The sequence below is a fragment of the Jaculus jaculus genome, chromosome 7 (assembly GCF_020740685.1).
Source record: "Jaculus jaculus isolate mJacJac1 chromosome 7, mJacJac1.mat.Y.cur, whole genome shotgun sequence".
In the NCBI taxonomy this organism is placed as follows: Eukaryota; Metazoa; Chordata; class Mammalia; order Rodentia; family Dipodidae; genus Jaculus; species Jaculus jaculus.
The window spans coordinates 67877726-67905518 of NC_059108.1; the positions used below are offsets into that span (position 1 = coordinate 67877726).

At 39.3% G+C, this 27793-nt stretch overlaps 1 gene segment (V, D, J or C); it reads left to right on the forward strand.

Annotated features, from left to right (window-relative positions):
* The first annotated feature begins 1679 nt into the window (after window positions 1-1679).
* The window catches only part of LOC101600058, a 746857-nt gene continuing 720743 nt past the window's right edge, over window positions 1680-27793 (forward strand). Inside the window, 2 exon segments of the C gene segment in view lie at window positions 1680-1731; window positions 1820-2106. Coding sequence covers window positions 1680-1731; window positions 1820-2106 — 339 coding nt within the window.

The window sequence follows — 27793 nt, forward strand, 5'->3', positions numbered from 1 at the left end:
GGGACCTGGGGAACCGAGCCTCGAACAGGGGTCCTTAGGCTTCACAGGCAAGCGCTTAACCGCTAAACCATCTCTCCAGCCCCTGTACCAGTTTTTGTATTTGGCTTTACATGGGTACTGGAGAATGGAATCTGGGCCAGAAGGCTTTGCAAGCAAGTGACTTTAACTACTGAGTCATCTCCCTAGCCGCTTAGGCCATGATGCAACATGTATTGTTTCAGATAAAAGGTCAATAATCATTTTAGCCTTAATGATCTCTATATTTGATTCTTTCCCATCTTTATCATATTCAAGGTGCTTTAAAGGTTTTCTCTTTATTATTAGTTTTCAGAAATCATTGCTGCTATGACTTTAAGCTTGATCTCAAAGTGACAGTGGTGGGAGGTGATATCTTTTAGAAATGAACAGCCCTTGTTCTCATGAATTGAATTCTTTACCTTGAGAGATTGAGGTAGTTCTCAAAGGCATGGATTATAGTGGACTAGGTGTGTCAGCAGCATGGCAGCATCCATGCAACTGGATGGGGTACTGCAGGGGCAGGTTCTTAAAAAGTAAGTTTGGATTTGTCTTCTTTCTCTCTTCTTCCTCCTTCTTTTCCCATGTAAACTCTTCCATGTCACTATATGATCACATGACCTGTTCTCAGAGCCCTGTGCCATTATGTGACACTGATTTAAACATTTCATCATATGCCATCACCATGCTTTTGAACTTTCCAGACACCCTGATTTGTGGACTAAACAAAACTCTTCTTTATAATGTACCTTGTCACAAGTATCTTTCTTAATAATAACACAAATATAATAAAGCAATTATAATGAGCCTGAAAATATTTCTCTTTTATTAAATTTGAGTTAGAATAAAAAATAATGGGTTTCATCATGACATTTTATACATGTCATCAAGTATCACTTGAATCTGTAAAGCAAATGTTCAGTGTCTTTAGAGACTTATTTCCTTTCCCTTTTGTATATCTCTTTCTTCTCCTCAAACTATCTTATAGTAGTACCCTTTATTAAATGTTTTGTCTTATATGGCTTTAGTAATCTGAAGCTGACTTTGGTGGTAAAATAAAATGAGAAATTTTAGAAACAACTGAGTTTTAAATTGCATACCACTTTGTACTATGATAAAATCATGCATAACTGGCCTCCACTCATCCAGGATACAAGTTTTCTCACTGTACACATTCTGTATAGCTATCTATTCATTAGTCAATTTGTAAAGTCATTTCATGCTTTTGTTGGCATTTCAACCTGCAAAAGTTACCAGAACATGATGAGATGTAAAGGGTATCACATTTGTGGCTATCAATACAAAATATGCCTAAATTTGATGAAGTGTGGTGTACCAGTTAATTAATAATATTAATAAACAAACACACACACAAACTAGTATACATGGAGTTCAGTAATCCATTGGGTAGCTGAGACTGGGTGAGGGTCCAAGGTTCACAACAGAGGCAACCATACGGTGGTGGTGCAGTTTGAAGAGAAACCACGAGGGGCGCTGCTTTTCCACTCTGTACAACTTTTGCCTTCAGGTGGTGGCTTTAACAGGCTGCTGCGGATGCGCAAAGAGCAGTTCCTGCATATGAGTGAACAGTTTCACTCAGATTCTGCTGGAGAGTAACCATATAAGTTTGGGCATATTGCAAGGACCAAGAATCATCTACTTCTATGAACATGCTTCTTGACACCTGCTCATTTTTTGTAATCCTCCTAATGTTCAGTAAGCAACATTTTATTGTAAGCATTAATGATCTTGTTTTCCTACAGATAAAATAATTACTGCTGCTGCCTTTTTATTTCTTTTCTAGGAAGGAGCAATGGAGACTCGGTGACCCAGACAGAAGGCCTGGTTACTTTCTCAGAGGGAGTATCTGTGATCCTGAGCTGCACCTACCATACCACTTATTCAAGTCCTTCCCTGTTCTGGTATGTCCAATACCTTAATAAAGCCCCTCAACTTCTCCTGAAGAGTGCCACAGAAAACCAGAAGCAAGAGAACCAAGGATTTGAGGCCACTCTTATGAAGAAGAACAGCTCCTTCCACCTGCACAAGTCCTCACTCCAGCTGTCGGACTCTGCTGTTTACTACTGTGCTGTGAGAGACACAGGGAGGGAAACAGCAGGAAGAGCAGAACACAAACCCTGGCTGTGAAGTGCAGGAGGGCTGAAGAGCAGCTGCCTTGACCTGTCTTCTCCTCAAAGGCTGTACTTACTCAGCTTCCTTGAGAAGAGCAACAAGTCTCAGGTCATAGTCTTAGAAACCTATGAATTTATGAATTATTCAGATAGAATCAGGTGGATGTCATGGCTAGAGACAACCCAAGTGTTAATCTCCAGAGTCAGTGCTTGACTGCAAAGACTTCTCTCTTCCTCAAAGACCTGTCAGAAGAAATATTTCCAGGCAAACCCTGACACAGGATTAGTCTTTACCAAGATGGCTTACAAAATTTAGCTGTTTGAAAAACTCGAGGAATTTAATGTTCTTCATGTAATCATTTATGACAGAAATGAAGAACATAGAATGTGGTTTTTATTAGCCTGCCTCAGTCTCCATGCATAACCTTAGACTGCTTCCTTTTGGTCTGTGTTACAGAAAGCTGAACCCCACCTGCCACCAACCCTTCTTTTCATGAAGCTGCTCAGGAGACACGGATAGTTGTTGAAGGACTCTCAGCAGAAGATCCCATGTGGCAGCTCCTTCTGTATCATCACTACACATTGGTCAGGAAGCAGCCTGTGCAGGAAAGGCTGTGCCCAGCTAGTCTTTCTTTTTCATGTCCACTTCCCTCTGCCATCATCACTCTTAACTCCTGAAAGCCTGGTGTAGCAGGTCACCAGGGGTTGGGCTTTAGGCTCTGGATTATGAAAATATGGAATATGAGAAAGGAGGCCAAGTAGTTAATCCATTTCAATGCTGTAAGAAAAATACTAGTTTAAACTAAAACACTTCAGTGTTCTTATTTCTCTGCAAAAGCCTCTGAAGATTCACGTCTGTCTACAGATGTAAGAAGCAGGAAGAATGATTTTTGCCTAGTATCTCTATATTCTCCTGAAGTCAAGAAAGAATGCTCAGACACAGGAACACACTACACATCGCACCCTCAATGTTTGGATAGCAAAATGTAGCACCAAGAGTACATTAAGCATCATTCAATCTTAAAGAATGAAAATTTGATCCATTGTCTGTCTTGTTCATTTATTATTATCTGATCCATTCTCTGTCTTATTCACTAAGGAAAATTGAAGAATAAATGCACTACACAAACCAATTAGGATCTCTCACCCAAACACGTGTCCCACTTCAGAGCCAGGAATACACTCTCAGCTCTAATAAGAAACAATGGAGACTCCACTTGCACTCATATAATTGCCTTCGTGACTTCAGCTGAGCTTAAACTGCAGCGTTGACTAAGACAGGAACAAGGAGTTTATCTCTTGCCCAAGAATTTCTGTGCTAGTTTTCTTGCCTATTCCTTTTATTCAAATCCTCATTTCCCCCATATTCATCCTATTCCATACTGTAGTTTTTCAGCCCTATTAGCTGCATTACTCACTGTGCTTAAAAAAAATATATATATATATATAATTTTGTGGTTCTGCATAGGAATTGTATAGACACCTGTGGATGGAAAGAGAGAGACTGAGAATTTCTCCCCCCTCCCACCTGCTCAGATATGGTAATTATGATGTTAGCTTCATCCTTTTAACTATAAATCTTTTTTTGTTCTGAAAATTTTCATTTTTATTGACTAAGAATGTGACTGTGTACATACTGATGAAAATACATTGGATATAGTTCTGTGACTTTATGTGCTTTCTATATAAGTATTCTAAGTTCATAGCAGTATTGCAGCTGCTAATAATTACCAATATTTTGATTCTGTGATACTTTTTATCAGGATTATCTGAGACATTTCCCAAAAGAATAAGATCCCAGAAAAGTCCAATATGACAATAGTTCTCTAAAAAAGCAACTAGAGGGTAAGAAAAAGTGCTATCTAGGAATGTCCATCCAAGCCACAGTGCATGTTTTTTTTTTTGTTTTTTTTTGTTTTTTTTTTTTTTTCTTTTTGAGACATTGTTTCACTCTATAGCCCAGGCTGGTCTCCAAAGAGCACTCCTGCTGTTTCTGCCTCCTGAGTGCTTGGATAACAGGCATGGGTTGTGATCCAGCTACCAGATTAGACATAAATTAAAAAGTTTTGAAAATTTAAATAATTCATAAAAATCCTTTGGAGACTAATGGAGAGAAGGGGATAAAATGGAGAGTAGAATTGTGAAGGGGAAAGTGGGGAAGGGGAGAGAATTATCATGTTTATTGGCTATAAGTATAGAAGGTGTCAGTTAGAAAAAAGAATTTAAAACTGAAAAAAAAGTTCTTTGTATATACTAGGAGTCCATTTTAATTATTTAAAATAAGTTCGGTCCCAGGATGGGAAAAGGCAGTTTTGAAGAAGGTGGGAGGGCTAACAGAACCCATGGCATATGAACATGAATTTCAGAGGCAGAAGCACAGGCAGATAAGGGAATGGGGGAGAGGACAATCAACAAAAACAGATTATATATGAAAATAACATAATGAAACCTACTACTTTGTATGCTAATTAAACATAAAAATAAGTGCTGGAAAGATGGTTCAGTGGTTAAGGCACTTGCCTATAAAGCCTAACAACCTGTGTTCAATCCCCCAGAACCCACATAAAGCCAAGTGCACCAAGTGGAGCATGCATCTTGAGTTTGTTTGCACTGGCACACCTATTCTCTCTCTTTCTGCTTGCAAATAAATAAATGAAAATGTTTAAAAATGAAAAATAAAAAAGCAGAGCATGGTGGTGCACGCCTTTAATCCCCACACTTGGGAGGCAGAGGTAAAAGTATTACCATAAATTAAAGGCCACTCTGAGACTACATACTGAATTCCAGGTCAGCCTGCGCTAGAGTGAGACCCTGCCTCAAAAAACAAACAAACCATAATAATAATAATGTAATATAATAAAATATGGTCAAGCCTAGAGGATTAAATCAATGATTAGAGTATGTACTCAATTTTTTTTAAAAAAATATTTCATTACTCATCTGAGAGAGAAAAGCAGATGAAGAGAATGGACATGCCAGAGACTCTAGCTATTGCAAACGAACTCCAGATGCCTGCAGCATCTTGTGAATCTGTCTTACATAGGTACTACAGAATTGAACCTGGGTCCTTAGGCTTTGCAGGCAAGCGCCTTAACCACTAAGCCATCTCTCCAGCCTGCATGAGAACTTTTTCTATTTTTCGAGGTTGCGTCTCTAGCCCGGGCTGATCTGGAACTCACTCTGTAGTCCCAGGCTGGCCTCAAACTCTCAGATATCTTCCTACCTCTGCCTCCCAAGTGCTGGGGTTGAAGGTGTGCACCACCACACCATACAAGGCATGAGGACTTTTAAAACAAAACTCCATAATATATTTTCCACCCTCCTCATTCCATCAGTAACTCCCAGTGAACTGGGTGGTGGGTATGTAGTGAGCAGGGGCTCTGTGCCAATGGCTGTGAGAGGTTTGAGGTTTCATTAACACAAACACAATGGAAGTTCAACCTGGGCACTCCGCTCCCTGTGGGAGAGTTCTGTAGGTAGGTGATGACCCTTTCAAGACCATCCTGGTCAGGCAAGTCAGACAGACTCACCAGAGAACAGGTGAAGTACTGTGAAGTTTGGAAGAGCAAAAACACCTGACATCACCCTGCACACACACCAATTGGTGATATTAGGGTGTATCATTTCTTCTTTTCTAAGCATACAAAAATATTTTAAAAAGTGGTTACACTACAAAACTTTTTTCTTTAACTGAATAAAATGGTCTTAAGTGGCTTTCCCTTCCCTTCATACATCTCTCTCTTTCACTGTTTGATGACTGACTGTTTTTCTGGGGCAAGGTCTCACTGTGTAGAGCTCAAACTGGCTTCCTGCCTCAAGCTAAGCCTAACATTACAGTTTTGCACCATCATATCTGACCTTGCCTTCCCTTTATACATTTCAATTGCCAAAAACTCTTTTATTGAATGCATTTACTATAATATAAAATGGTATTCATAATGTTATAAGTATTAAAATGTTTTCTATAATTAATTGGTATAAAACTGCAAAAGCCATAAAAATGTATAAACTTTAGAAGCAGTGAAGATGGCTTGGTCAGTGAAAGCACTTGCCATGTAAACAAGAGGACCTGAGCTCAGATACCCAGAACCCACATAAATATTGGGCATGGCAGTTACAACCTGTAATCCCAGCACTTAAGAGGCGGAGACAGGTAAATCCCTGGAGCAAATTGTCTAGATATGCTAGCTAAATTGGTGAGATCTGGGTTCAGAATTGATGAGATTCTGTTTTGTTAAAAATAAGGTAGAGAGAGACGGAAGAAGGCATCCAGTACCAGCCTGTGGCCTACACACACGTACAATGTGCATATACACCTACACACATACATGTGCTCACACACACAGACCAAAAATATTTAAATGTGTACCACATTTTTGACAACAGGTACTCTCTGTGCTCATTACACCTCAAGGGCTGGGAAGGGCGAGCAGGTGAGACAATGAACAGAGCTGTGACACCTTGCAGTGAAGACACATTTCCAGGACAAGAGGCAGATTCTGTGTCAAGTCACACATGGATAATGGAAAGTCTGCTTGTTGCTTGTAAAGTTCACGTGCTGAACTCCTACAACATGTAACACAGAGTTTATGGGCTTGTGATCCAACCTATTCCTATCACGGTGTATAAAATGGATGATGTTACCTCAGGATACAATTTCTTTACCTCTTTTCATTCCCAATCTTTTATAAATTTCTCTCCCAGGATCAACATAAATTTCATGAGAATATCCAGTCAGTTTGCAGAAAGGCTCAATGTGATGGTAAGAAGACTGTCCAATTACTATAAGGGTGACGTTTGCTTCTTGCGGGAAACTCCTGAGGATTTTAGCCAGATCTTCCACGTATTCTTTGCAAATGTAACACAGGAAATGCCGCTGGAACACACCAGGGCCCGCCGCTCTGCGAACAGCGCGCCTAAAGGCGCACCGGGAGCTCTGCCACGCGGCCGCCTGGCGCGGCCAGTGTTCCGGGCGGGCGGAAGCCGGGCCAGGGCCGGGGCGGAGCCGCTCACCTGCTGGGTCACCGCCCGGGTCCGTGAGCGCGGGGTCCGCAGCCGCCCGAACGAGTGGGGCGCCAGGCTCAATTATAAATCTTTTAAAGAACTCTGTCTCACAGTACCAGTTTCCTGTGACCTTGTCTTTGCCCTTACTCCTTCACACTGAGGGTTTTAATGACTTTCTGCTATTATTTGGCAGTATCTGGTTGTATTTTGCTGGTTTCCTGGTTTCACACACAACACTCTATATAGTCCCTTTATGGTATTCTCAGTTTCAACTGAGCATGTCTTCTGTCTCCCTGACTGCATAGTGCATAGTACAGGAAGGGATGACTCCCGGGTGTTGCTTACTTAATCAGATGTCTTTCAACATATCTTTCAGGTTCCCTTGGCCTTAACTATATCTGTGAGTCTCATTCTTATAAAGAATTAGATTATTGGGCTTTAGCCCCTCCTGCCATGAGCTCTTCATAATTTATTTTCTTTCCTTCTCTTAATCTAATAAAGTCTCTCTAAATTTAGAAAGAAAAAAAGAAATTTCTTCAGGCTTAAATGTCTTCTTACTTCTCAAATGAAAACTTACTTTTTCCCCCTGCAACTGATAAAGTACTTAAACCATGTCCTAATTCCATAAGCCAGTTGTCGAGTACTTCTGCCCACCCATCTCCTATGTCTTGGTTGAACAAGAAAATAAACCAGTTGATTGTAGGGCACCAAGGACAATCTCTCCCACATCTGAGTTCCAGATAAATACTTGGAACATTGTTCCAGCTTGAGTGACTCATTGCAATAAATCTTGTCACTATATCTGACCAAGCTTTCCTTTTACTTAAGTGTTTTCATGTTGTGCAACCATCACCCTATTCACACTTATTTATTCTCTTTTCAAAGTGAAACTCTATCCCCATTAAATATGAAATCCTTAATCTTCCTTTATCCCGGTGACTGGTAACCACTATATCACTGTCTCTGACATTGACTATTATTGGTACTATTGTACATACAAGTGAAACATAACAGTATTCATTCCCATATTCTGTGCTTATTTCACTTATCAGGATGTCTTCAAGACTCATCCTTGTGGTACAATAGATCAGACTTTCATTCTTTAAGATTGAATGATACCTAATCTACTCTTGGTGCCACATTTTGCTATCCACACGTTAAGGGTGGGATGTGTGGTGTGACCCTGTGGTCTGAGCATTCTTTCTTGACTTCAGGAGAATATAGAGATGCTAGGAAAAATTCAAAGTGGACTTCCAGAATCTGCTGGATTTCCTGCTTGAAGAGAAGTCTTACTCTTCAGGTTGGAGATGAAAGAAAAACAGATAATGAGCAGACTGAGGGTCAGAGACTTTGATCTAGAGGAGAAAACTGATGTACTCAGAAGCACCTGAAGGAACTGAAGGCAAAATGTCAGAGCTCCCCTCACAAATTACTGCAGAATGTGAGAGACATTTTGAACATGAGTTGTGCTATGAAGCTACAAACTCTTGAGAAGATTCCCTTAGAAATCCACATGACCTGTGAGGTTTCTGAGCTTTACCTTGATGTGAGGAAACTGTTAAAGTGCTATCAAGTCAGTGTGACCCTGAATCCAAACACATCCTGATCTCATCCTATCTGAGCATCAGAGACACATGACTCATGGATGCTTCCCGAAGAACCTTGAAACTTCTGCTAGGAAATTCACCACCTTCTCCTGTGTGCTGGGCCTCCAGAAGACACTACTTCCAAGTGGATGCTGGGAGGGGGACCTCTTGGGATGTGGGAGTTTGTGTAGAGACTGTGCAAAGGGGTGCCAAAATGAAGCAGGAGCCTGAGTTTGGATGCTGGCCCATCAGGCTGTGCAAAGCCCACAGCTATGTCACCCTCACTTCTACCCCAACACCCCTTCATTTGACTAAGCCACCTAGCCTTGCTGGGAATTCTTCTAGTCTATGAGACTGGACTTGTATCCTTTTACAGCATGACTACTGGATCTCACATCTTCACCTTCCCCAAGGTTTCCTTCTCTCATCCTTTCAGGCCCTATTTCTGGATTTATCAACATTCTCCTTTGTCCCTGGCTGCTTGCAATAATTTTGCAAAGTATTGGCATCTCCATGGTTTAAGCAACACAGAAATCCCAGAATTGTAGAGATTTTGTTAGTTTTCTTGACTGCTATTCCTCCACTACCTAGAAAAACACTGGGTTCTAAGTGATTTTTTTTTTTTTTTTGAGGTAGGGTTTCACTCTAGCTCAGGCTGACCTAGAATTCACTATGTAGTCTCAGGGTGCCCTCAAACTCATGGTGATCCTTCTACCTCTGCCTCCCTGTTGGGCTCTGAAAGGCCCAGGCGTGAGGCCTAGTGGAACTTCCTGAGACTAGCTAAAGTTTGGCGACCTGTATCTGGCCAGCTAGGACTCAGCAAGACTCCTAATGGCTTCTGGCCTTCCGTGTGTTAATTGTAATTACCATTTCCATAGTTAAAGTTTACTATTGGCCCTTACCTTGAAAAGACTCCCCACTCAGTGTGGTTTTTCTCTGGTGGCCAGGAGAGGTTTCTGAGTCGTCTGAAGCTCATCATCCTTCTCAACTCCTAGGGAGGAACCAACAGGCCTGGTCCTTCCCTCGGCACTACCTACCTGACTGGGAAGGAGCCCCGCACCTCCCGAGTGCTGGGGCTAAAGGCGTGCACCACCACGCCTGGCTCTACATGATATTTAACAAATGTGCATTTAATTAATGGATGAAAGGCTAAAATACAACAAGTCCAGCTTCCATAAAGGAAAAGCATAAGAATATCAGCAATTATACAATTTTCTCTTCTTCCCTCTTCTATAGATTCTGGGCTTTAATTTTCTATACTCTTTCAGGGATGCCCAGAGGTTAATAGTTCTGGGTTCTCCCATGTTGTTTGATGCCATCCAAACTCTAGTGTGAGGGATGAAAGAAAAACTGCCGTTGAGATCAGAATCACAGTAACTCTTCTAATCAGCTGATAAGTTGCTTAAGAATGTAAACTGAAGACTTAAAGGCAGCTAGATTTGCTGTACTCTGCCTGAGCACTCAAATAATTTTCTTTTTGCTCTTGAAAAACTTTATTCTATATTTTTCATAAATAATATATTTCATTTTTAATACCTTTACATATATATGTATATTAAGTATATAATTATATATATAATATTTTACTTAATATGTGATTTATTCTTTGGTTGACTGCAGAAATATTTCTGCAATCAAGTAAAATTTAAAGGAGAAGCTGAATATGGATGGCTACAAGATGTATCAGAAAAGTGATTATTAGAAATGGAAAGTAATTATGAGAAAAATGAAATTTGATAGGAAATTCAATCTAGAGAAGAGAAAGTAATCTTATAGACTGTGCTAGAGCCAGCTATTGAGAAATAGTTTAAAATTACAGAAAATTGTTACTTCCAGAAATATCACTGACAGTCATTATTATGATTCAGATATGATGAAATAAATATACTTTAATGTATTATTAGGACTTTCTAGGAAAAGAATATTCCAATGAAGGGTAAGAAGCTATACAAGTGAGCTAATGATACAACTTCAATGAATCTAGCAAACTTAACCAGAATGATGACGATGACCAATGTCACAAAGCCTCTAAATGCTAGGATATAAAAACAAAACAAAATTAAAAGTATTAGTTTATGTTTATACTATGATCAAAACCTCTTCTCCCTTACCCACATGCCTGTAATGTTTCCAGATGTGATAACAGATTTTTAATGTTGTGGAATTCTGCAAGCCTTGCTCAGTTTGTGTCCACTTTGTTTTCATGAGAGTTCATAAAACACATTCCTAATAGCAGGGTTTCTGCATGAATGTGCTTAATATTCTTTATTTGTTCCAGCAAAAGCATCTTTTGCTTATTCTCCTTTGTAAATTTTAGAAACTGGATTTATTAATTTGAGCATTTCGCATATATATATATATATATATATTTTTCATTCATTCCATGGTATTCCTTAAATGAAAACATTTATGGATGGTAATAATAGCATATAACAATGGCACAATCACTATATTTATATTTTTCTTAATGCAATTTAACTTAACAATTGTTCATTTTTTTGCATGTATGCACGTGTGTGTGTGTGTGTGTGGAGAGTGTCATGTGTGGTGGTGTATGCATATGTGTGTGCAGATACTTATGCCCCATGCACAGACATGCAAATCAGAGGATAATGTCAGTGTTCTTTATTTTTGCTCATCTATGCATTACCATGAAATGAGATCTTTCCTCCAACCTGGAGCTGCTGCCTACAGGGGCCCCAACAATTTGTCAGATCTCCACTCCCCACAGATTGGAATTACAGATGAGCAAATCCATAATCAGCTTTTTACATGGGCTCTGGGGAGTCAAACTTGGTGGTATGCAGTCTGAGAAGCCCTCTATGCTTACATGGTAAGTGCTCTTAACCACTGAGCCATCTCCTCTGGCCCAATTGTTAATTTTATAAATTGAACTAATACCAATATAAATGTCATTGATCTATATTCAACAAGTACATAAATTCATAAGTCATATATATATATATATATCCTTATAAACTATAGAATTACAAATGAACAATTGTTAAATTATATTACATTAAGAAAAATATAAATATAGTGATTGTGCCATTGCTATATGCTATTATTACCATCCATAACTGTTTCCATTTAAGGAATACCATGGACAAGTGGTGTGCTAAGTCTATAAAAATAACATGCATGAGAGAAGCCTGTCTTTGGTGAGCTTAAGGTATTGTGCTTTAGAAATGTCATATATATTGGCTAGGATTCCTCCAAAGAAACAGAAAAGAATAGAGGTATTTTTGTTCATAGATAAATGGATTGGTTCATATAATTTTACTGCTTGGGAAGTTCTAATCTCTTATCTGTAGCTAGGGACCAGGAACAGTTGACAAGGAAGCTTCTGCCATCCAAGAACCCCCAAGACCTGTAAGCAACAATGTCCAAAGGTGGTAGAAGATAAATGTCCCAGCTCCAGTAGAGCTTTCTCCACTATTTTGTCCTCCCCAGGCCTCCATGAATGGATGATGCCCTCCCATTCTGGAGAAGGTGGATCTTCATTTCTCAGTCTACTCTAGAAACCTCTCTGTAGGGAGCCAATGCAGACGCCATTCTCGCCAGTCTTGAGGTAAATACTTCCTCATTTAGGCAGCAACCTCCCTTGAGGTTGTGCATGCGCTTGATGCACCTTGTCCTGAGCCTATCCCGTGGCTCCTGTGGGTGGGTGAGCCTATGGCAGCCAATCAGCAGGCGTCCCATAGTATTCTGCCCTATAAAAGCAGCTACACTCCTGCGCCCCTCGCCCCTCGCCATCAACTTTCCTGTTAACCAAGAGGCTCTCCAATAAAGTGTGATCGAGAAGGATCCTTGTTTGCTGGTCGTGCTTTTCCTGTGGGACAGGGGCTCGCCGCAAAGTGGTGCTGAAACCCGGGAACGCCGGGTGTTTTGTGGTCACCGGGCGAGGGGCCGAAGAGGATCCAGAACTTGACACACGGAGAGGAAGACGTCGGAGAGGAAGACGTCGGTAAGTCATCCCCAGTCATAATGTTTTTTTACTTAGATCCCTACCTGGTCCTTCTTATTTTCATTCCTGTGTGGTTTATTGTCCTTGCCATTTGCTGTGAGTGCAACATGGGCAACTTAGAGGACAAAATAGGTAAGGGTACACTGCCGTTTTGGCGGCTGATTCACTCTTGCTTAAGTAAAGAAAACCACAAGGAACTTATTAGAAGGGGACGGGAAGTTCTCACAAGGCATCAGGATAGCCTTTCTGAGTCAGATTCAAATGGGGAGTCAAAAACTAGGCCTAGAAAAAGAAAAAAAATAAAAAAGAAGGGATTAAACAAAGAAAAAAGTTTACAAGATGAGCTCAGAGAAACAGGTAAAATCTATAATTGGCCCCCCCCTGAGGGGGAAAAAGGAGCCTTTAACAGGCTCGATCCTCCCATTGAGGAGCTTACACATGCAAATGTACTTAACACAGATAAGGAGGCTAACTCCGATTCTGCAGAGGAGGAAGAAGAATTATTTAAAGGGAAAGAGGAAAGACTAAAGGAGGCCACCGCCTGTCATAAAAGGGAACAGACAAAGGGGCCTAAAAGCCAAGGGTGTAGTCCTTTACAGTCCCTAGAGCCTTCCGCACCCCCACCCTATAACTCCCCTGGGGACACATGCCGCTTCTTTAAAACAAAAACCTGGTCGCGGCTGGCCTCCGCTAGGAGGGGCTTCTATTATGGCTTCAAGAGAAAGAAAAAAAAAGGGAAAAAAACTCCTTGGGAGCCCACACTCTCCAATATTTTCCGCAGCTGGTAGCCCGACAGGCTTGTTCGGGGCTTAAATATTGTTTAATACACTTTGCAAAGTTGCCTGACAAACTCATCATCCCCTATACTAAGAAACAGATAGAAATTTTGTCTGGCACTGTGGATGATTGGAGCATTCTCATGTGTGCTTTCCCAAATGTCATAGATAATCATTATCCAAAGAGCCCTATTTTGTCTTTTGTTGAAAATAAGCTGGTTTACTTTCCTAAAATCACTGTTCAGGAGCCTATTACATCAGCCCCTGCCATCTTTACTGATGGTTCAAAGTCTGGTCGTGGGGCCTACCTGGTACAGGGATCGGAGCCTATAGTAAGAATGTTCAGACCTGACTCTCCTCAGATTGTTAAATGCTTAATAGTCTTGGAGGTATTTCAGACATTTCCCACTTCCTTTAATTTGTTTACAGATTCCTTGTATGTGGCCAATGCAGTGGCTAATTTAGAGATCGCAGCTTCAGTTCGCTCCTCTAGTTCAGTGTCCAATATTCTATTACAACTTCAATCTTTAATTCAGCAGAGAACTTGCCCATTTTATGTTTCTCATATCCGAGCCCATTCATTGCTGCCTGGACCCCTGTCACAGGCTAATGACCTGGTAGATCGGGCTACCAGGCTGGCCATGGTTTCCTTAGGAGATCCTAAGGCTTCAGCTATAGAATTCCATAGATTATATCATGTGCCTGCAAATACTTTAAAACTCAAATTTCTCATTTCCAGAAATGAAGCACGAGACATTGTAAAGTCTTGTCAATCTTGTGTCACCTTTTTGCCTTCCCCACATGTGGGCGTTAACCCTCGAGGCCTACGTCCTGGAGACCTTTGGCAAATGGATGTGACACATCTTCCAGAGTTTGGAAGATTAAAATACCTACATGTCTCAGTGGACACGTGCTCAGGTATTATTTTTGCCTCACCATTGGCAGGTGAGAAGGTCTCTCATGTAAAAACTCACTGCCTAGAGGCCTGGGCTGCTTGGGGAAAGCCACACCGCCTAAAAACTGATAATGGCCCAGCGTACTCATCTGGTGGCTTTCGAGCCTTCTGTGCCCAAATGCAGGTTGCACATACCACTGGCCTTCCTTACAACCCACAAGGTCAAGATATAGTAAAAAGAGCCAATAAAAGTCTAAAAGCTCTTTTATTTAAACAAAAAGGGGGTATAGCAGAAAATGCAACTCCCAAGGAAAGAGTGTCTTTAGCCCTTTTTACCCTTAATTTTTTAATCTTGGATAATAATAATAAATGTACAGCTGACAGGCACAGTCAACATGTGATTCAATCATCTAGTGAGATGGTGTTGTGGAAGGATGTCTTAGATAATAAATGGAAAGGACCGGATCTTGTTGTGATAAGATCCAGGGGAGCTGTTTATGTTTTTCCACAGGAACAGGATTCCCCTCATTGGGTTCCAGCCCGGCTGGTGAGGACAGTCAAGCAATCTCCGGAGGAGGGTCCAGGAGACAGTGATGTTCATCAGGGCGGAGATGATAAAGGTCTTGTGGACAATCTTCCTCCTGTGCCTGGAATCCATGAATCAAGTGGAAGAGGAAGGGACACAAGATGAAGGGGCGTCTTGGAAGCACCTCAATATATATGGGGGTGTTAATGACATTGGACATGACTGTGGGAGGAATACTTCCTTTGCCCCTGCGCTGGTGTGTGTTCATCCACTGTTTCTGTTCGTTCTTAGTAACTTCTCTTTTAGTAATTGCACCAATGCTTCCTGCTATCTGTCATTTTAAGGAAGGGGTAGGAGTGGGAATGTTCCTAGTGTGCTGCCTGGGAGTATGCGTACTTTGCCTCTGGTTGGTTTGCCACTTGCGAGCCCAGACCAGGAGGGACAAGATGGTCATTTCTCAAGCGTTTGCTGCCTTGGAAAGTGGTTCCTCCCCCCAAATTTGGCTGTCAGCTTTAAAAGGCAAATAGCTCCCCTGGCCCTTGCACCCTCAGGGTCTCAGAGTACCCATTGCACGAGGATGGGCAGGGATCTGGTAGCTTTCGTTTGACTACCGCCTTTGCACTCTCAGGGGATCTGTCCCATTGCACTGAGGAAGGGGAGGTTGAACTTCTTCCCTTGATCGGTCAACACATCATGAGGTGCGGACCTGATCGGGAAGGTGGCTATTTTTCTGAGCTATGCCATAAGTTAATAAAAAAGGGGGAACTGTAGGGAGCCAATGCAGACGCCATTCTCGCCAGTCTTGAGGTAAATACTTCCTCATTTAGGCAGCAACCTCCCTTGAGGTTGTGCATGCGCTTGATGCACCTTGTCCTGAGCCTATCCCGTGGCTCCTGTGGGTGGGTGAGCCTATGGCAGCCAATCAGCAGGCGTCCCATAGTATTCTGCCCTATAAAAGCAGCTACACTCCTGCGCCCCTCGCCCCTCGCCATCAACTTTCCTGTTAACCAAGAGGCTCTCCAATAAAGTGTGATCGAGAAGGATCCTTGTTTGCTGGTCGTGCTTTTCCTGTGGGACAGGGGCTCGCCGCACCTCTCCAGAAAAGGCTTTAGCAACACAATCAGGAAATAACTTACAGCTCCCTGTGCATCTCAAAGGATTAAACACCATGTCTTCCAAGTCTGGACAATTTCAAAGAAAACAAAACACATTATTTTGCTATCATATCACTCTCAGTTCATCCTTAGGAATACAAATGACATTTTGGACTAATAATAATCACAAACTAATACACATCTAGGCAATAATTCATTCAAAAAAGTTTTATTTTGTGTTAAGAACCACTATTCTTCAGATAATTGAAACTTTAGAGAAATAACTTTTGGTTCCTCTATGATTGGAAATTTGAATTTTTTTTTTATCACTGTAACATATGTACTAGAATCTTTGTGTGTATTTGAAGCATGGAAAGCAGAAAAACTCAGAATTTTCTCACTGCCAAGCCTGATAAGCTGCAATAGCATGCTAAGGATACACAAAAACCTCAATGAACTAATTCCAGAAAGAGACTACTTTGGGCACTTGTGAAATAGTAGGAAGTAGAGGGAGGTTCTATTGAGAGGGAGAAAAGGAAATTAGTCAAGTATTTAAAGAACCAAGAGGGCATGAGTTGTTTTGCATAACAGATCAGGTTTCAAACAGTTTGTTGCTACCAATCCAATCTATTCCTTATACGCATGTTTCCATAGGTGTCTTTATGGGGTGTGCAGGAGGACACTGAGGCCTGAGGCCTTGGGAAAGAGGTTCCGAAGAGTGGGAGGGGCATCTGGAGTGGAAACCAAATCACCTTACTTTATTTTTAATTTTTATAGTGCTGGCATGAAACCCAGGCCTCAAACATGCTAGCTACATGTTTTACCACTGAGCTACATTCCTAGCACTCCTCATTTTTTTTTTTTTACTGTGTAGGATTTTGTTATTGTTAATGTTTGTTACTAGAAACATAACATAGGGCTTCAAATACTCAATGCCAGCATCTACCACTGAGCTACATTTCCAGACCGTTTTTACTTATTATGAGACAGGGACTCACTGAGGCATCTAAATTAACCTTGAATTCATTATATAGCCCAAGCATGCCTCTAAATTATGACCCTCTCACCTCAGCCTCTGAAATAGGCAGAATTGCAAGCTGTGCTAATAAGATCAGTGAATTTCTAGTTTTGTTACCTTATTAATAAACATATACCTAAGATTGTAAATTTCAACAAATATTCTTTGAAAATCCTTTAGGTACTTTACCCCAATTAGAATTGGGCTGAGCCCATACCCCCTAAGTTCCAGTTCAGTGGGATCTTTTTTAAAAAATTTTTTGTTTATTTATTTGAGAGTGACACACACACACACACACACAGAGAGAAGGGGGGGAGGGATGGGTGCACCAGGGCCTCCAGCCACTGCAAACAAACTCCAGACACGTGCGCCCCCTTGTGCATCTGGCTAACCTGGGACCTGGGAAGCCAAGCCTCAAACCGGGGTCCTTAGGCTTCAGTCAACCACTTAATCATTAAGCCATCTCTCCAGCCCTCAGCGGGATCTTTTTAAGAATATAGTACCATTATTATTGGCTACAAATATTTTTCCACAATGATTAGGCTGTGAACAAAAATGGCATGGCCATTGGTGCTTAGGATATTCCAAGAAGCTGACCAAACATGCAAATTCTTAGGAAGAATGATGCAGTGGGGCGTAGGAATCTACATTTTGAATATGGTCTTAGAGGTTCTGTGGCACATCTGAGTGATTTGTGTTGATGAACAGATCTCCAGTAATTTCCTGAAAAGCCCTGCTGAAGGAAAGACCCCTGGCATGAAATAAAGTCTTCAACAAATTTCAGATCTTCAGCAGTTGATATTTTAATATGAATTGTTTTCTTTAAGACCACACAGATGTGTTGTAATTTGAAGTGACTCAAACTCTACCCCACCCCACCATAATAGCATGAAGAAGGACATGATTGTTTATGGTTTCTGGGAACAACATTATCCACCTATGCAGTTTATTTCTCCTCAAACTAGTTTTTAATTGGGTAACAAAGAAGTAGGTTACCGTATAGGTTTTCTTTTATACATTAACCTTCCCTCATCCTTCCTTCCTTCAGTGCCCTCATCACACTTAAGCCTCTCCACTCCTGGTGTTCCACTCCTCTACTGTCTTATCAAATGTGTTCTACAAACCCCTCTCCTTGAGCCCTTGACCCCCATCTCATGCCCCTTTTCTAATTTTCTGGACTTACTGACTCTCACTCCTACTCATGTCTTTTCTCCATTGAATAGTTTTGGGACTTTTGTCAAAAATCAGATGGTTGTTGCTGCAAGGATTTATCTGGATCTTCCTTCTATTCTGTTCCATTGACCTAAATGTCGTTTTTGTGCCAGAATCATGCCATTGTTACCTGTTATCCCTGAAATTAAAAAAAAAAAAAAAAAAAGGTGACACCTCCAGCCTTATTTTGAGGCTCAGGATTGCTTTGGTATCCAAGGTCTTTGCTGCTTACAATTGTATTTTAAGAGTTCTTTTCCTATTTCAAAGAAGAACGGCATTAGAATTTTGGTGGGAATTGAATTAAATCTGTAGATTGCTTTTTAGTAAGATAGCCATTTTCACAATATTGACTCTTACACTTTTTGAGCATGAGATATCTTTTCATTACCTGTTGTCTTCTGCAATTTATCTCTTGACTGTTGTATAATTTTCATTATAGAAGTCTATGACTTCCATGGTTAGGTATGTTATTTTACTTGGGTAATTATGAATGGGATTGTTTCCTTGATGTCATCATATGTGTGTTATTGGGTTATAGGAAAGCTACTGATTTCTGTGTCTTAACTTTGTACTCTGCTATTTTCCTAAAAGTGTTTATCACCTCTACCAGTTTTTCTGCTGGAGCCTTTAGGATCTCATGTATAAAGTCAGATCATCTACAAGTAAAAATAAATTGTATTCCTCCTTTCCTATTATATTCCTTCTATTGGCTTCTCTTGTATTTTTGCTCTAGCTAAGACTTCCAGAAGTATGTTGAATAAGAGTGGGAAAATTATCCATCCTTGTCTTATTCCTGATCTTAATGGAAATGCTTTGAGTTTTTCCTCATTTAGCATAATGTTGGCTAATTGTATATAGCCTTTATTATGTTGAGAGATGTGTCTTCTATTCCTAGTTCCTTCAGACCTTTTATAATAAAGAGATGTTGGATTTTATCCAATGCTCTTTCTGCATTTCTTGAGATGATCACATGATTTTTGTTCTTGAATCCAGTTACTTGGTGTATTATCAATTTATGTATGTTAAAGCGTCCCTGCGTCTTTGGAGTAAAACCAAGTTGATCATAGTGAATGATCACTTTGTGATGTGTTCCTGTATTTTGTTTGCAAGCATTTTGTTGAGAGTGATAAATCTGTATTTATCTTTTGTGTTATTCTTGTATTTTCATAACATTTTGATATTAGGGTTATAATAGCTTCATAAGAGTCATTTGATTGTGTTTCTTCCTTTCCTATTTTATGTAATAGTTTGAGAAACATTAATGTTACTTCTTTTTTAAAGGTCTGGTGAAATTCACCAGTGAATACAACTAGGCCTGGACATTTTTTTTTCCATGCAAGGTCTCACTCTAGCCCAGGCTGACCTGGAATTCACTATATATTCTTAGAGTGGCCTCAAACTCACAGTGATCCTCCTACCTCTGCCTCCCTAGTACTGGAATTAAAGACGTCTGCCACCACAAACAGCTATAGGCCTGGGCTTTTGTTAGTTGGGAGATTTTTTTTTCTTTAATAACTGCTTCAATCTCAGTGCTTATTATAGGTCTGCTAAAATGATTTATCTCATCTTGGCTTAATTTTGGTAGGTCATGTGATTTTATAGATATCATCTACATTTGTCAATTTCATGAAGTATATATTTAAGGTTTTTAAAAATAATTTTCTGAATTCTGTTGGAATTTGTTGTAATGTGTCCCTTTCTATCTCTAATTGCTTACTTTCATTTTCACTATCAGTTTTGTTAAGGGTCCATTGATCTTGTTTGTTCTTGCAAAGAACCACCTCTGTGTTCCATTGATTCTTTGTATTAGTTTTTATTGTTATTGCTATTTGTTTCTATATAATTAATTTCCGGGCTGGAGAGATGGCTTAGCAGTTAAGCACTTGCCTGTGAAGCCTAAGGACCCCAGTTCAAGGCTCAGTTCCCCAGGTCCCACGTTAGCCAGATGCACAAGGGGGCGCACGCGTCTGGAGTTCGTTTGCAGAGGCTGGAAGCCCTGGCGTGCCCATTCTCTCTCTCTCCCTCTATCTGTCTTTTTATCTGTGTCTGTCCCTCTCAAATAAATAAATAAATAAAATTAAAAAAAAATATTCTCTATATAATTAATTTCTACCCTGGTCTTCAGTATTTCTTTCTATGTACTGATGTGTTTTTTCCTTTTCCATGGAAAAATGAAAAGTGTTTATTTCATTTGCTAATATTTATTTATTTATTTATTGCTTAAGTTTTTTTCTGTTTTTTTTTTTATAATTTTATGCATTTATACAATGCATTTTGATCACATTTATCTCATTATATCCTCTTTTCCCCTCTTACTCATGGTGAAGCCCTTCTCTTTCCCAACTAATATTCCTCCACTTTTTATCTCTCCTTTTATGACCCATTGAGTTATTTTATTATTAAAATATTTAGGGTTACTTGCATATACATACATGAGAGGTTATCTACTGATGTGTTTGAAGTTTATCAGTGGCTATATTACTGAGGAAGATAAGTCCTCCTCCCCTGGTAATTCATTAACTTCCAATAGCTCCTCAGGGAGGGATGGGACATCCATGATGGATTGTTGATGGGCCCAATCTTGTACAGGTCTTGTGCAGGCAACCACAGCTTCTATGAGTCCATAATTATAATAGTCATGCCATACAGAAAAGACAGCATTTCATACTACTTCTCCCTACCCTGTCTTCTGTCCCTCTTCCATGATGCTTTCTCAGACTTGGAGACGATGATATAGATGTCCCAATAATCACTTCTTAACAATCATATCAGTCATGAATCTTTGCATTAACTGCCACCCAATGTAAAAGAAGCTTCTCAAATCAAGACTGAGAGCAGCATTAATCTTTAGATATTAACATAAATATTTAAAATACATTTTGAACTAGTAGTAAGTTTTCCCATAATACTTGTGACATCCTCAGCAAAGGACTTTTAACCTGGTTTACAGTATCAGGCACGAATTTCCTCCTGTAAAATGTGTCTCAACTATAATCAGAAAGTGGATGGTTATCCTGATAACAGTCATGCCACTATTGCAATAGTGAGCATATATTGCCTAAAAGTTTAGTATAGTAGCACACAGAGTCCATGGCTGGGTAAGACTGATAATGACTTTTCTCCCTAACAGGCCACAAAGCACCTATTAAAACTATGGATGTTACCATAGTTAGCAGGGAGGAAGGTTCTGGCTCAGTTCCACTTGATTTATCTGGGTTCTGCAACCAAAATGTGTGGTAACTCCAGCAATATGCTCTTAACATGTAGTTCTTGTGGGGAAACAAGAACAAAGACGAAAACCTACATCAACCTAGGGCCTTTAGGCCTCTCTTATTAACAACTTAAAAGGAATTATCTTATACTAGACAATGGCATTTTCATTTAATTATCCATATCTTCAGGGAACAGCATTATTCATTCATGGGGAGTACATTTGTTAAAATTCTTTTTCTATATAAATTATATTTTTAGTTTTCTACTTGGCTTTTTTCATACATCCTTATTTTTGTTTAGCCCTCCCTCACAACCCCTTCAGCTCCCTCATCTCTTCATCCCATCCAAGTTTAAATATTTCTTCCCTTAAAATTCCCCCTCTACTCACACATCACATGTGTTTTACTATCCCCCCTTTAAGATATCTCTCATTACCTCATGGCTCTTTTATTGTTTCCTGTCCTCTGTAGATTCTCACTCCAACTTAAACATAGAATTCTAAAAGTTTGAAGCTAGAAATCAGATATGAGAGAGAATGTCCAAAACTTGTCTTTCTAAGCCTTGTTTACCTTACTTGGTATAATATTTTCCAGTTCCAGATATTTTTCCTGTGAATTTATAATTTCATTTTTTTGCAGCTAAATAAAATTCCATTTTGTATGGTGCCACATTTTCATTATCCATTCATTGATTGACTCACATCTAGGCTGATTCCATTCCCTAGCTATTGTGGATAGAGTACCAATGAACATGGATACTCAGGGGTCCTGTGGTAGGACATAGTCTTTTTGGATACACCTATGAGTGATTTGGGTGGTTAATATATTAGTTCTATTTTTAGCTTTTCCATAAACTTCCACACTGACTTTTATAGTTGCTGCACCAGTTTTCACTCACAGAAACATCCTTAACATCCTTGTTTCCTTGAGAGTGTCTTTTGTATACTGTCTCTTTGCTTAAAGTCTTTACCAGCTCTAGGAGTTTTCTGGTGGATTCTTTTTTTTTTTTAATTTTTTGTTTTTTTTTTAATTAATTTATTTGACAGTGACAGACAGAGAGAGAAAGAGGCATATAGAGAGTGAGAGAGAGAATGGGCAGGCCAGGGCCTCCAGCCACTGCGAACGAACTCCAGACGCGTGCGCCCCCTTGTGCATCTGGCTAACGTGGGTCCTGGGGAATCGAGCCTCGAACCGGGGTCCTTAGGCTTCACAGGCAAGCGCTTAACCGCTAAGCCATCTCTCCAGCCCTCTGGTGGATTCTTTAGTATATCTTATGCATAGAATCATATCATCTGTAATTAAGGATGCTTTGACATGATCCTTTTCTATTTGTATCCTTAAATTTCCTTCTCTTTACTTATTGTTCCAGATAAGACTTTACGAACTATATTGCATAGGAGTAGAGAGTATAGATACTCTGTCTTGTGCATGATTTTAAAGAAATGCTTTGAGATTTTTCTCCATTTAGTATATTGGCCATGAGTAAGTCCTGTATAGCCTTTATTATGTTGAGATATGTTACCTCTGTACCTATTATCTCTAAGGCTTTTATCATGAATGTTGGATTTTGTCAAATGCTTTTTTTTTTTTTGCATCTGATGATATAGTCATAAGATTTCTATTCATGAGTCAATTTATACTATGTAATTCATTTAATGATTTTCATATGTTGAGCCATACCTGTGTCTCTGGCAAAAAAAAAAAACAAAAAAAAACAAAAAACACCATTTTGCTCATGGTCAGTGATATTTCTGTTGTGTTCCTATATTTAGTTTTCAATTATTCTTTTTTTTCTTGGCTTTTTTTGAGACAGAGCATTATGTAGCCCCTCTAGCCTCAAACTCTCTATGTAGCTGAGACTGGCTTTGAATTCCTTCCTGATCCTCTTGGCTCTATCATCTATCAAGTGTTAAGATTACAAGAGTACACCAATATGACATGATTTTGCTGGAGATTGAGCCAATGTATTGTGCAATCTAGACAAACTCTCTACTGTAGTTTAAGGCTGAACTACATCCTTAGCCTCTTTTACAAATATTTTCTTTAAAAAATTTTACATCTATGTTGATCAGGAAGGTTGGGCTATACTTTTTATTCTGTTTATCTGGTTTTTGGAATTGAGTAGAAATTCATCCATTTTTTTAGGCTTTCCATCTCAGTAGAATGTAGGTTCTTATGGCATTTCTTTATGATTTTATGAATGTTATTGTTATTTGTTTTAATTGTTCCCTTTTAATCTCTAATTTTGTTAATCTGGATTTTCTCTCTCTTCTGACTAACTTGGATTATACCTGCCAATCTAATTTATCTTTCCAAAAATTCAACTGAAAATATTATTAATTCTTATATTATTTTGTATTTCAGTAATCTCTGTCCAGAACTTCATTATTCTTCCTATCTGCTTCCTTGAGGCTTGATTTGTTCTTGGTTTTCCCAAGGCCTTAAGGATTATGATTGAGTTATTTATTTGACTTCTGATTTTATAGGGCTATAAACTACCCACCTAGGACTACCACCATTATGGCACACAGGCTTTAAGAAATTGTGTTTTAATTTTCAGTTAATTAAAAAGATATTTTATTTCCTTATTGATTTCCTCAGGGATCCACTTATTATTTAGTAGTGTGTTGCTTGCTCTCCATGAGTGTGTGTGTGTGTGTGTGTGTTGTCTTGGCTGCAAAGAAGACTGTATATTTTATAGTGTTTGGGTAGAATGTTCTGTAGATCTCTTTTAGGTTTATTTGATCTGTGAACTCATTTAACAACATTTTTTTCTATTTATTTTTGTCCAGATGATCGGTTTGTTGGTGAGGGTAGAATACTGAAGTCATTCATTATTGTTGTATCAGGGTTTTTCTGTGACTTTACATCTAGACAAATTTGTTTTATGAAATTGGGTGCAGTTGTGTTTGGTATACATATGTTTATAATTCTAATGTGTTCCTGTTGGATTGACCCCTTAATCATAATGAAGTCTTTTCTTATCTCTTCTGGTTTGAAATCTACTTTGTCAGATATTAGAATTAAGGGTACTTTCTAATATATTATTTCTTTCACCCAAAGGTAGTGTCTATCTTTGATAGAGCATCATGTTTCTAAGAAACAAGAAATACATGTGCTCTGTTTTTCAAACCAATGTTTCTTTACATTGAGAAAATGAAATCATTAATATCAAGATTTATTGAAATGTGTGTTATTAATTTTTGTTATTTTATTGATTTTTGTAATGTTTGATTATTTTTCCTAATGCTTAACTACTGTTTATGGAACATTTCCATTTTTGTTATTATTATGGGCATTCTCAGTACAGATTCATCATGTGTTGTTACCATCTGTCCCTCGTCTCTCCCCTCCCCCCATTCTGTTGGGGAATCACCTCAGTAGGCTTGCTGGTATTCCCCATGGGGTTGTGGGTTATGCATCATGAGCAAAGCATTCAGATATTGGGGGAAGCCAATGACTCTGGGAATGATGTCCCAACCTGCGGCTCTTACAATCTTTCTGCCCCTTTTCCTCAAAATTCCCTGAACTGCAGTGGATGTGATTTAAGTCTACTTTAGTGATTAACTCTTAGGTGCCTCTGGATTTCTGCTTTGGTATGTGTTGAGTATCTTCAGTGTCTGTCTCCTTCACCCTGGTTCTGATTGTCAGACTCAACATGGAAGCAGCACTCTTGCTCATTTCCTCTGTGGTTTTGCCTGAGCCTTGGCTAATGTGAAAGGTGGTTTATCTCCTTGGGTCTCACTACATTCTGAAAAAGAAAACCAGATTCTCCAATGGAGAGTGAAGTCAGTATAGGTTAAATGGGATAGGCGTCATTAATTTAGGGAGAATTTGATGGATTTAGCCCCTCTCTTAGCCAAAGACTAAGCTTGTGATTGGAGAGCAGAAACTTTGTCTCCATAGGATTCTGTCCTGATTCCCAGTTCCAGACATGGGTCCCTTTCCAGGGGGTGGATGTCTAGCCAATCAGACAGTTATTGGTTACCCACAAAGGCTGTGTACAACCATTGCACTGGTGTGTATATGTTGTCAGGATATTTGCTATTGAGTAGGTTAGACCCCTGCTTGCTCACACCATTGTTGACCACTTTCCTCCAGTAGTTCATGTATATCTTTCCAGCACTGGACAGACTAGCTGGGGAATGACTGTCTTCTGGATTCCAGCTATATCTTTCAGTGTTCTATGTTGGCAGCATATGGTGTTTTCAACAATAGGGTCTTAACTTTTACTTTTTACCTCAAGTGCTGTGACAGAAACCTGTCTTGTTTGGGGACCTTGTCTGTCTCTCCAATCAACAGCTCATTGTAATTAGCAACTGATTTCTGGTACTGAGAGCTTTGACAAGGTCCAAATTTTTTTTTTTTTTTTAAGGTTTGGTTTTATCCTAACCTCTCCAGGGCCCTTCTTTTCAGCTCTCCCCACCCCATACTCCTGTTGAAGGCTAAATCTTTTAGTCTACCTTCAAGGATAAAAGCTTCCATGGTACCAGTTCAATTTGGGTTTTGTTTTGTGTTTATTTCTTGAAACTTTCCCTCAACCCAAACCCTTCCATATCTATTGTCTGGTCCTTGGTCAGATATATCAGCAACAGGAGCTGATCCAGGTTAAGAACCACAGATGAGTGAGAACATGTAGAATTTGTCTTTCTGAGATTGTGTATGTTCACTGAGTATGATCTATTCCAATTCCATCCACTTTTCTACAAATTTCACTGTATAATTTTTTATTCTTATTGCTGAGTAGAATTTCATTCCATGTACCACAACTTTGTTATCCATTCATCCAATGATAAGCACCTAGGTTGATTCCAGTTCTTAGCTTTTATGAATTGAGCATCTATAAATATGGGTGAGAAAATAGCTCCATAGTGAAGCATGGAGCATTTGGGGTAAATGCCCAGGAAGGGAATAACTGGGTCTGTTGTTAGTTCTATATTCATCTTTTTCAGGAATCTCCATATTGATATCCATAGTGGTACAAGTTTGTATTCCCACCAACAGTGAATGAGGGTTCCAGTTTCCCCACATCTTCACCCACATTTTCTGTCATTTGATTTTTTTAATGATTGACAACCTTGTTGGAGTAAGGTGGAATATCATAGGTGTTTTAATTTTCATTTCCCTAATATTGAACATTTTGTTAAATGTATTTCTTCCTTTCAGAACTCCATGTTCAGTGCTCTACTTCATTTTTGAGTAGGTTGTTTCATTTTTCATTTTTAGTTTTTTGAGGTCTTTGTAAATTCTAGATATCAGGCCTCTGTCAGTGGTATGACTGGCGAAAAATTTCTCCCATTCTGTGGGCAATCTACTGGTCCTGCTTAAGGTATGTTTGTCTATGCAAAAGCTCTTTAGCTTCATGAAACCCCATTGGTTGAGTGATTGTTTAATTTCCTGGACTAATGGGGTTTTGTTCAGGAAGTCTTTACCTATTCATATATTATGGCAAGTTCCTGCTATTTTTTTTTTTTTTTTTTTTTTTTTTTGGTTTTTCGAAGTAGGGTCTCACTCTGGTCCAGGCTGACCTGGAATTAACTCTATAGTCTCAGGGTGGCCTTGAACTCACGGTGATCCTTCTACCTCTGCCTCCCGAGTGCTGGGATTACCTGCTATTTTTTACTTTAAAGAGTTTCAAGTCTTCTAGTAAGGTCTTTAATCCATTTGGAGATATTTTTTTGTGTGGTGAGATGAGTGTGTCTAGCTTTATTTTTCTACATGTGATTATCCATTTGTCCAGCACCATTTATTGAAGATGTCTTTTCTCCAGTCTATGTTTTTGTCATCTTTGTCAAAGATCAAGTAAATGTAGTTATTTGACCTGGGTCTTCAATGCTGTTCTATTGGCCTATGTTTCTGTTTTTATGCTGGTACCATGTTGTTTTTGTTAATATGGATTTGTAATATAGCTTTATATCAGGTATGATGATTCCTATAGAGGTGTTTCTTTTGCTGAGGTTATGTTTGGATAGTTGAGGCCTACTGTCATTCCATGTGCTTTTTTTTTTGTTTTTTTGTTTGTTTGTTTGTTTTTTGTTGTTTTTCAAGGTAATGTCTCATTCTGGCCCAGGCTGACCTGGAATTCAGTCTCAGGGTGACCTCAAAACCACAGCAATCCTCCTACCTCTGCCTCCCGAGTGCTGGGATTAAAAGCAAGCACCACCATGCCTGGGTAAATTTTGAAATCATTTTTTATACTGTAATTTTTTATTAGATTTACATTAAATCTGTATATTGCTTTTGGTAGCATTACCATTTTAACAATATTATTTCCACCTATTCAGGAGCATGGGAGGTATTTGTATTCTCTTAAGTGTCTGCTGTTTCTTTCTTGAGTGTTCTTATATTTTCATAAA